Source organism: Girardinichthys multiradiatus, chromosome 11 (assembly GCF_021462225.1).
Source record: "Girardinichthys multiradiatus isolate DD_20200921_A chromosome 11, DD_fGirMul_XY1, whole genome shotgun sequence".
NCBI classification, from domain to species: Eukaryota; Metazoa; Chordata; class Actinopteri; order Cyprinodontiformes; family Goodeidae; genus Girardinichthys; species Girardinichthys multiradiatus.
The window spans coordinates 25,215,112-25,226,276 of NC_061804.1; the positions used below are offsets into that span (position 1 = coordinate 25,215,112).

The 11,165-nt window shown below is 41.0% G+C and overlaps 1 protein-coding gene across 1 annotated transcript; it reads left to right on the top strand.

Moving 5' to 3' along the window:
* Window positions 1-1,513: 1,513 nt before the first annotated feature.
* Window positions 1,514-11,165, top strand: aldocb (aldolase C, fructose-bisphosphate, b). The gene is made up of 9 exons (XM_047378814.1): window positions 1,514-1,670; window positions 6,958-7,074; window positions 7,929-8,140; window positions 8,431-8,485; window positions 8,586-8,746; window positions 9,196-9,279; window positions 9,367-9,541; window positions 9,780-9,979; window positions 10,073-11,165. The coding sequence occupies exons 2-9, from the start codon at window positions 6,963-6,965 to the stop codon at window positions 10,163-10,165; spliced, it is 1,092 nt and encodes a 363-aa protein (XP_047234770.1). The 5' UTR covers window positions 1,514-1,670; window positions 6,958-6,962; the 3' UTR covers window positions 10,166-11,165.

Consider the following 11,165-nt stretch of genomic DNA (forward strand, 5'->3'; position numbering starts at 1 on the left):
TAGTTTTCCACCACACATATGGATTAGCATATGGGCTTAAAAGTTCACCTTTGGCCTCATCTGACCAGAGCACGTTCTTCCAGATGTTTGCCAACTTGTTGCAGACTACAAACAGCCAGAGTTTCTTACAACAGTGGTTGGAATTATTTAGACCAATAGTTGTCCCGTGAACATATTCTCCTACCTCTGTTGTTGATCTCTGCAGCTCCTCGCGAGCTACCGTAGGGTTTCTGGGGCTGCTTCTCCGATAAATGCTCATTTTTATAGCCCGTCAGTTTAGATGGACCTTCATGTCTAGGTAGGTTTGCAGCTGTGCCGTACTCTTCCCATTTTCACATGGTGAATTGAACAGTGCTCAGAGAAATGTTCAAAGATTGGTATATTTTTTAATTACAAACCCCACTTTAAAATATCCACAACTTCATTGATTTTTGATATAAAATTTGCTGCTGGCATCAAATATAAAAATAAACAATAAATAATTCTTGCAATAGTATTTAAACCTCTAGAACTTTATTGCATCCACAAATTTCAATGTATTTCCTTTGGAATATACATTGAAGTAGTGCAAAATGGTGAGGTGGAGGGAAATTATATGATTTTCCAAGTGTTTTAGGAATAAATACCTGTAAAAATAACAATGTGGCATGTATATATATTTAGGCTTACTAAGTTAATACATTGAAGGACCGCTTTTTGTTGCAATTACAGCCGCTAGTCTTTTGGGGTATTTCTATGCGCATCTCATCTAGTGATGTTTCAGATATCCATTGCAAAATAGCTGAATTTTCCCTGCCTCTGTTCAGAATCAGCATCCCCCACATATGTTGCTGCCACCACCATGTATCACCCTGTTCATGGTGATGTGCTGTGTTAGTTCTTCTCCACACATCGCTATTGGCATATAGCCTAAAAAGTTTTATTATGGTCTAAACTGACTAAAGAACCCTCTTTCATATGTTTTCTGTGTCCTCAACATGGCTGGTGGTAAACTTTATACTGGACTTTCTATGGTTTCAATAATCCCTTTCATCTTGCCGCTCTCCCAAAAAGCCCTCGTTTGTAGATTGCATATATGTGGTTGTCCTATAGTTGTCCTCAAAGCAGCTTATTTTACCTGAAATTTGGATCTCTTCAGTTCCTCCAGAGTTACTACATTTTAGTCTCCCTTCCTATTTGGTGTTGACTGATCTCATAACATCCCATTAAAAACATATAAATTTGTCACGTTACATTGTCCCCACTGGCTTATGATTTATAAGTTTTTATTACCTGTTCTTCTAACATTCTTTCCTATAATTCACCTGCATTCATTCTGTAAATGTTTCGCATTATTTGGCCAGATACTCTGCCTTTATTGAACTATTTTTATATACAGTCCATGTGTATTTTATTAGAAGCCCGTTTTATTATTTCAGATTAAAATTAGGCAGCCAGTGTGGAAAAGATGCACAATCATGCTGCGTTGTTCTCCCTCTAGATGATGATTTCGGCGCATGCGCGTTAGAGGTAGTTTTGCTTCATCACATGACGCAGGGGTATTGGCTCCTCCCCCGGCTGGAAAGGCTTTGTAAAGGGTCACGTTGCGCGGCAGCAGAGAAACAGAAGACGGTTTCGCATCTCTGACATACAGCTCACCTACTCTGTGTCCTGAAGATATCCACCAACAGGTAAGAAGCTACTTTAGACTGAGAGTTATGACATCTCTACATTGTAACTGTTTTAGGTCGGACCGCTGTAACTAAAACGGCAGAATTGATGCTGAGGGGAATGTGATGCTGCGCTACAGAACCTCAAGCTAACGTTGTCCTCCTAGCTTGTTAGCCACAAATTATGCCTACCGTTACTATGACGCGTGTCTCTTATGTTGTGCGCTAGTTACCTAAAAACAGCCTTGAGCTCTCAAGCCTATTTAACACAATTTTGCCCAAGTTGCGCATTTTGAGAATCAACGAAGTACGCAACAGGAAGGGCGTTAAACCTTTGACCTTCAAGGATGGAAGTGAAGGAGAGGGGCCCGGTTCTCTCGGTTTCTGTATTAAGTTAACGTACCAGGGGCATGAAGTTTGAACGTTGATGACACATTTTGAGTAAAAAAACGTGGTTGGCGGCTGTGGAAGGTGATGGGGGAGGGTGATGATGAAGTCGTTTCCTGTCAGAGTGTATCTGTTCAAGTGCACGTAGACCTCTGATGTGACGAAGGCGGGGCGGGGCGGGCATACGCCATTATAACCGCAAGGACATACATATGTAAAAGATGCTTAACAACTAAAGAAAAATCCAAGTATTCTATCACAAAAAACAAACTTAATTCATATCATTTTACATATTTAATGTTTACTAATGTTAAAGAAATATTGTGTGTGTGTCTACGCCATTCTTTATTATTTATTTTGTATTTTCAAGAACGCCATTGGTCGCTCACAGGCCATACCCGTTGCTATTTTTGTTGCTAAGCAACATCCCAGCCTTCAATGGCTGGACTTACTGTTTCCCAGTCCCTAATATAGTTCTTTAAATTCTTAAATCTTAATCCACTTCCTTGCATCTCAGAATTGTGTAACATCAGATGCATTCAACCTGCCATACTGAATGAAAGTAGATATAAGGCAGACTATGTTTAACATGAAAATGTTGCTTTTGTATAACCTGCACATTTTCACAAGTGTCAACCTCTCTTTGAACTGCACCATGCGTCATAGTCTTCACATCTGCTGTAGGCTCCTGTATCAGTGAGCAATGGGCAGTGCTCCGGCTAATGCTGCTGGATCAAAGCCTGAAGATGGAAACAGCCCAAATAAAGGAACGTGCATCAGCTCCAAGGCCAGCAGCCTGTCTGGTAAAAACGCAGCACAGCAAACAAGCAAGCAGGCTTTTTGTTTTAAGCCATGCTGACTAGTGCTGCTCAGCAGGAGCCATTTCACCTCTATAGCTTGCAACCTTGAGGCAACAACAAATCAGGGTAAGCCTCTGGGGGGCGTAATGATGCAGGCAGTACAGCAAAACATAGATCCAATTTCCCTTCAACTGTGCCATCCTCTCCCAAGTTGCTTATTATGAAAAGTAATATATTCATATGTGCAATTCAAGCCTTATTTAATTTGATGCCAGCGCACCCAGTCCCTGCTTACAGCCTTATAATGCAAGGCAATATAGTTTGCAAGCCTGAAGTATGTTGTAGTTCAAAGCTTGCTGTAACGTGTTCTGTTGGCAATTATATTTAATAATTTGTGGTCTTTGGCTACCTTTTGGATGGTGCTTTGCAAGTTAAAAATGAATGCATCAGACATGTAATGGTTCAGTGTCAGGAAGTAATAAATGCTATTGTGTCCATCTGTTAAGTTTTGATTATACCCAATAAAGTGATTCTTTAACACGTTAACTGTGAATGGTACAAATTTTGTAGGGGTCAACTTTTTCAATTAGCTAAATCATGTGAAGGTCTTGGTTGTATTTCACACCTTGTGTGTAATTACCATACATTTTGGAATTCAGTGATCAAACTGGCATATCCTGATACTTTCTGAAGGGATTCCTTATGACGCAGCAGGGAGTTGGCCAGTAATCTTGATGTCGCAATGCAGACATGGTGTTTGTCTGGTTGAGGCAAGCCACAGTGCAACAGGCTGGAGTGAAAATTAGCGACGTGACCAGGAAAAAGTCAAGCTGCTAAAAAAATAATCTCAGCTTCTCTCGAGTAAATACCTTGTGCAAAACTATTTCAAAATACCTTCTTTTGAAAATGCCTATGAATGACATGATGGCAAAGGTCACTATTTAAATCGTGTACTGCAGCAGTGTGCATTTTGTAAGTACAGTGAGTTTTCAAAGATTCATGTACTCATTTTCCCTTCTAAGGTACCCTTCAGCAAGCATAGGAGCACTTCATTCTTATAAGTTTAACCAACCACCAAAGATTATTTAAAAGATTAAAATCAATCAAAAACATCACCTGAGTAGGTATTTAAGGTTAATGAGTTATGTTGTGTGTTTTAACCCCCTGGCCAATCAGCCTTTTAAATGCAAAAACATATTTATATTATGATGTAGGAAAAATAAACAATGGGGGGATTCATTTAGTAGCATTTTAGAATTAAAGTAACAAGAAAGAAATATGGATTTGCCCTATCAAGTAAATCTTTAATCCCATCAGTTAAACATTTTTTTTTGTAGTATTAGTTTGTCCTCCTTTGGCATTTCCCTTCTTTGCTACAGGAACCGTAGCCACGTTTGAAACTTGTGTAATCAAAATTTCAAGTTAGGTTTTTCTGTCCTGTCTTATAGCAGTCCACGTTTTAAAACGTTCGATGTCTCACAGGGACCTTCTTGCATGTTTTGGCTGCTGGTTCCATTAAGACCAGTTCCATTTTAGGGAATGTTTTGTGGGCACACCATCGCTGGGCTCAGCAGCCAGTTACGATAACTTTGATTTCACTGCACACACTGGGTGTGTGGAACAGTTATCTTCATATTTCCCTTTCATGCCCCCCAAATGCATCGAGTGTTTTCTTGAGACAATATAAGAGCAGATGTTAAAATAAAGACGTCAGTGTTTCCTGCAGCTTTACCTATAGGGGTATTACAGTGAGCAAAGTCATTTGCATCTAGTTGTCCTCTGCCTCGTCGCTTTAGTAGAGTGAACTGTTGATGTTCAGTTATTTTGGTCAGTAATATCAGAAATAAATGGAAGCACAGTGGCAATGAGAGTAGGCAACAAAGGGAACATGATAAAATCAATTTTTAGCTACCCTTCAGTGACTTTTAGCAAAGGATATACCAATACACATATTTATGTAAATATCCCCCATTATCCTATGTTGGAGACCTTCCAGATTTCTACTGCATTCATTAAGCAATAGACGGGGTCAAATCTGGTCAGGTAGATTTTACTTTTTCTATTTTTAATTGAATACTAACCCAAGACATGATCCCATAAAGGAGCTTAAAGTCTGAACTATATTTGGAAAATTGTTTCTTAAAACTGCTGAAGTTTCCAACTGATCTGCTCACCCGTGTCTGAGCCTGGGATGGTTGGTTGTGACAACACTAGGAGTAGGTAAATGAAATTATCCTTTCCTCGGTGAATTATAGCATACTGAGGTGTTTCAGTTTATTGTCCTTTCAGACAGTGGAGGTCCACTGTCTGTTGTTCATACATAAATTAATAAAAAAGCTGGATAAAAGATGTGGATGAATATTAGAATAGGCACCAATAACAGTTTTTCATTAGTTTCATTTGGCTGATCATGTTTGATCTCCAAGCTGTGCTGCCTCTGACACATGATCAGCTTCAATCCTTCTTCCTCCAGGTCTCCTGTCCTCTTTCAATATAAATGTCACCTGAAACCATATCAATGTGTGCACAAGGTTTAACAAATACTCTTTCTTTTTACTTGCTCATGGCTTAAAAAAGAAGGTAGATTATGCATGGATTTTGCAATGTTTTTTTTGTTTGTTTTGTTTTCCGTTGAAAACCCGAACACACTGCAACCCAAGCCAGTATAAATGCATTGTTAAGGCACGCAGGCGTCTCACAAAAGATAGCCGATATCTGCGGAGCATGACTTTTTGTCTGGCTAACAGAACACTGAAATACACACATAATGTCTTTAGGTTTCTATAAACTGTTATCAAGTGTAAATATTTCATTCAGTTGACTGGAGATGTGTGCATGTAGTGCAGACCGCTGATCAGATGTCTCATTACAGCTTTCAGACCCGGCCTGATTCAATTTCACCTCCCTGCAGAATTTGGTTAACTGTTGTGAACTCTTCCTGCTGAGAGAACTGTCTGTGCTCCTTAAATGATGTTATCCCATAGCTTTAATCTTAGGATTAACAGGGGACGTGGCCCTCGGTGTCCTGTCACAGCAAACCAGCCTCAGTTAAAAACTGGCTAGCAGACAAAGTAACCCACTGTTACTTTGTCTTTTATTTAGTTTGTGTTTTTAGGAAAATACAAACTAGAAAAGGCTGTATTTCTAATCATTTTAGCCCAACCTTCTCAATATGTCTTACTCTTTCTAAACAAACATCATTCTCATCATTCTGGAGCTCACTGCAGATAAACCTCTGGTCCTCTTTTTGGCCTTTTAATCCGTTGCTGATCCAAAATGGTAACAGCATTTTACTTGGGCAGCTGTGAACAAAACTATAATCAGTGAGGCCTTTGCAATTGGTGCAGTCAGCCAGATCGACAAGCCAGAGCATGTCCTCATTCTGCACGTGTGGAGTGGAAATTTCCAACTATTACATGGATTTATTTTGCATTAACGGTGCAAAAAGGGAATTGTAGTCACAAAAAACAGTGGCAATAGATGTGGGGGTTAAAATGTTGGAAGCACACCACATTAATCAAGGCGATTAAATATAAGGCATATGTAGGTTTAAGGAATGGAAAAACCTGCAATGGCGTTAACGGAAAAAAGAACAGAAATGTTCCTATGGGAGACGAAAGCGAGTCGTGCTGCATCCAGACGTGCAGCTGAAATGTCGCCTGGCAGCAGAGTCTGTGAAAGCGTTCTATAACCCCCACCCCCCTCAGCCTGTTGTGATTCAGATGCACGCGGTGGGGGTTAGAGTTGCGTAACTGCTTACTTACTGCAGAGTGGAGAAGGGAATGATCTGGAGGGAAGACTGAGGATGATTGTTGCCACCAAAACGGACCAATCCTAAACTATCAGCATGGTCAATTAGGAAAGGGCACAAATTTATTGTTATAGTGTAAAAGAAGAGCATTTCCTTTCCTGCAGGAAGCAGTTTGCTGCATTTGGATTCATCATATCTTTGCACATGCTTTATCACTGGATTGTGTGAAATTCAGTATTTTCAGTGACATCTTGCTAGAGTTTTGTCATTCTTCTCCAAATCCTTATTGCAGACAATAGAAGGGCATAAAAAGGGGCCAGAGGTGGGTGGTCAGACAACGCTAAAATGTCGTTCTCTGGTTCTCTTTCAGCCACCATGACTCACCAGTACCCCGCACTGACTGCTGAGCAGAAGAAGGAGCTGCAGGACATCGCTCAAAGGATAGTAGCCCCAGGAAAAGGCATCCTGGCTGCCGATGAGTCCACCGGTATGTTTAAGATATCCTGTTGATTTTTGCCTACCCCAAAAGATAAATGTAATCTATGCTTCAAAAATTGTTTATAACAAAACTAGCAAATGTAAGAGACGGATGAAGACCATTTTGGGCAAAATAGAAGTTTACTTTAGAGCTGAAACAACTAATCGATTAAAATCGATTATTAAAATAGTTGTCAACTAATTTAGTCATCGATTAGTTGCTTTGTAATCACGTTTTGCCGTATGCGGTCATTTTTTAACACAATCTGTTACATTTGTGGCCAATGTGTGGCAGTAATGGGCCACCGAACGCTGTGATCTACTGTTAGAGCAGTAGAAGAAGAAATCAGCTAATAGTTGGCCTTGTTTTGCATGACATTCCACGCGCATTAATCTATACACGGCACAAACGCATTTGCACTGAGCAAGATGGCGGAGCACGAAAAGTTATGGAAGAAAAGGGGGACAAACGAGAAAACAGAAGAAAAAACAACACAAACAAAGACATCTAAAGCATGGGAGCACTTCACCCTAGATGCAGTAAAAAGAGGAGTGACCTGCAAAAACGATCTGGCATGGCACGGAAGCATGACTTCACATGAACATCTGAGACGAAAGCATGTTGGAGTTGAAGCGGCGCGGTGAAAAAAATATGCCTAATAAGAAACTAAATACTTTTAATGTTAATTTGGTGTTGCAGAGGTGGGTGCTGCTTTGTTAATGACAGTAACTGTAAATATAAAAACCGATTAATCGTAAAAATAATCGACAGATTAGTCGATTATTAAAACAATCGTTAGTTGCAGACGTACATTTGTGTGCAGGCATGGGGTGAATTACTTTTCATATTTGTGTCAATTTCAGGCAGCATGGCGAAACGCCTGAACCCAATTGGGGTTGAGAACACTGAGGAGAACAGGCGTCGCTACCGCCAGCTGCTTTTCACCGCCGACCAGCGCGTCGACAGCTGTATCGGAGGTGTCATCTTCTTCCATGAAACCCTCTACCAGAAAACCGACGATGGCACCCCTTTTGCTCAGCTCATCAAAGACCGCGGCATTGTTGTTGGCATCAAGGTATGCGGCGCAGAGTCGGTCCGAGATGAGACACGTCAGACTAAAACGCAGTGCTCTTAAACCTGGTGCAGAAAGTTCAACCTTCTTTGGTTGAGCTTTATAACAGTCCCATAGTTTGGCAGGTAAAACTGGAAACTATGCACAGACCTTATGTTGGCATGTGTACACAGAACATACCATCAGTTTAGGTTGTAAGGATAAATGGCCCTATAGAGCTTTCATGTATGTTCAGGAAAGGGAGAAATTTATCACATTTTTGGTTAATGGCAATTTCTTTTTATCTGTTTTAGGTTGACAAAGGTGTTGTGCCCCTTGCTGGAACAAATGGAGAGACCACCACCCAGGGTAAGCCAAAACTGAAGAAAATGTCTGTCTAAAAAAGCTTCACAAACTTTAAAAAGTCAGAGCGTAGCCGTAACTCTGGATTGTTGTGTGTGGGGAGCAGGTTTGGACGGGCTCAGTGAGCGCTGTGCTCAGTACAAGAAGGACGGCGCAGACTTCGCCAAGTGGCGTAGTGTGCTGAAGATCAGCGAGACTACACCATCTCAGCTGGCCATCTTGGAGAATGCGAATGTACTGGCACGATACGCAAGCATCTGCCAGCAGGTTGGTGCAAAATCGTGGATATTTTAATTTCTGGTTAGACACAAATCTTTAGACACTTCTAAACAACTTGTACGGTTGGACTTTGCCTTGCAAATGTGTTTTTCTCCCCTGAACCTTTTTAAGATTTTGTCACAAAGCAACCCCCAACTATAATTATGTGTATGTGGTAGACCCAACAGAAAGAAGCGACTGAAAAACTTTACATGGTTTTCAAAATGCCTTTTAACTAATGATCTCAAATGTGGCGTGCATTTGTTAGGAAAACCAAACAATGTTTTTTTTATTTGCAATACAATACTGCACAAGACCTAGTTTAAAGCCACTAATGCTAGAGGATGCTGTTGTGAGAATTATGAAAATGTATCAGTTTGGGTGTCTGTGCTTCATAAGCAAGTTGGTAGGTGGCTGTAAGAATCTTGGGTATTTTACATTCATATTTTGCCTTCCAGAATGGCATTGTCCCAATTGTGGAGCCAGAGATCCTCCCTGATGGGGAGCACGACTTGAAGCGTTGCCAGTACATCACAGAGAAGGTAAAGTATGAGGAATTATCACAAACTGCTCTCTACACAGAGGGTACTTTTCTAATCTAATGGTGTACTCCTCATTCCTGCTTTTAGGTCCTTGCTGCAGTATACAAGGCTCTGTCAGACCACCATGTGTACCTGGAGGGAACATTGCTGAAACCCAACATGGTCACGCCTGGACACTCCTGTCCCACCAAGTTCTCTGGCGAGGAAATCGCCATGGCTACCGTCACTGCCCTGCGCCGCACTGTACCTCCAGCAGTTACAGGTTAGACAGACATGGAAATAAGAGAATTTAGTAGTTTAAGGCTCACAAAACATTCATGCTTAAGTGTATTAAAATTCAATGCTATGCAAATTAATAAAGGAACCTTTACCACCTTTTTAAATATCTTTAAAATAAGATGTGTGACCTTGCGTTTAAGGAATAAAAATTTTAGTTTGTGATAATCTCTGAAATCCACAGGCAGCTAAATTTTATTTTATATTTTTTTCCACCCACACAGGTGTGACATTCTTGTCTGGTGGCCAGTCTGAGGAGGAGGCCACCGTGAACCTGAATGCCATCAACACCTGCCCTCTCGTCAAGCCATGGGCCCTGACCTTCTCCTACGGCCGTGCCCTGCAGGCCTCCGCCCTGAACGCATGGAAAGGAGAACTGAGCAACGAGAAAGCTGCCACTGAGGAATTCATCAAGCGTGCCCAGGTCAGTCAAAACGCCACCCGTCGGAAGCACCCACATGTGAAATCCTTTTGTCTTTTACACTAAGCCTTTTTGTTTCCCTTCTGTCTTCTCCAGGCTAACGGGCTGGCTGCTCTCGGAAAGTACAAGACCTCTGGAAGTGCTGGCGCCGCTGCTAAATCCCTCTATGTGGCTAACCATGCTTATTAAACATTCAACGACCACGTTCAGCTGTGGCCTAGATCTAGTCTTAATATCTGCTCTGCTAATTCCCCTCACTGCTCCATCAGTTACTGGCCTGTGCTGTCTAGTGTACTTTGTTAAGAGTTATTAACATTACATTATTAGATGTCTATTTAAAATTATATGTAAAATTGCAATACTAAAGGGAACAGGCTTTTATTGTTTTTATTTCAACAAACAAATCCAGACAGTTTTGAGACAATGACTGAAGTGTTGAATTTCATGTTTAGCTGTTGTTAGATTCTGAGGTTATCTCAGAATAAAATCCAGAGAGTCTATCAGTATTCCTTTCATGCTTCTTCATAAGTGCTCCTCTCTCCACATCCGGTTCTTTCTCCACGTCGTCCCTCTCGCGTCAGCTCCCCGGCAGTTCAGATCAGCACGTGCACGTCTGTGTTTCGCTTCCGTCAGAACACAGCGTTGGCCCCTCGTTTTAAATGCTGTACTAACATTCACACTAACTGTGGGACCAACCAAACAATAGTGGCATCAGTACATCCGATTAAGGGCAAAACGAGAAGCTGAGCACCATGAAATCAATATGTTAAACTGAGTTGATCTGGTGTAGTTCATTGGTGGCTCCAGCAGAGGTCACTAGACACGGAGTACTGTAATAACCCGCTGCACACTGATAACCTTGTTTTGTTTCTTGTGCTCTTTATTACCATTATCAACAAAAACAACCATCACGTGTGTCTTCTCAGTGTAACATTAGCTTTGAATTACACTCAGTAAATAACGTATTTAGTTGTGTGAAGGTGTCGATATGTGATTACTGTTTTCCCCCTGCCTGCCCCACGGGAAGATCAGATGGATCTCTATTGATGCAGACATAACATGGACCAACACATGAGGTCAGCAGCGCAGAAACAGTCACAGCTTTATTGGATTAATGTGGTGTTTGTTATGTTCTTGAAACAATCAGTGTGTCAAATAGTGGAGAAATAAACTAAAATACACATTGAAA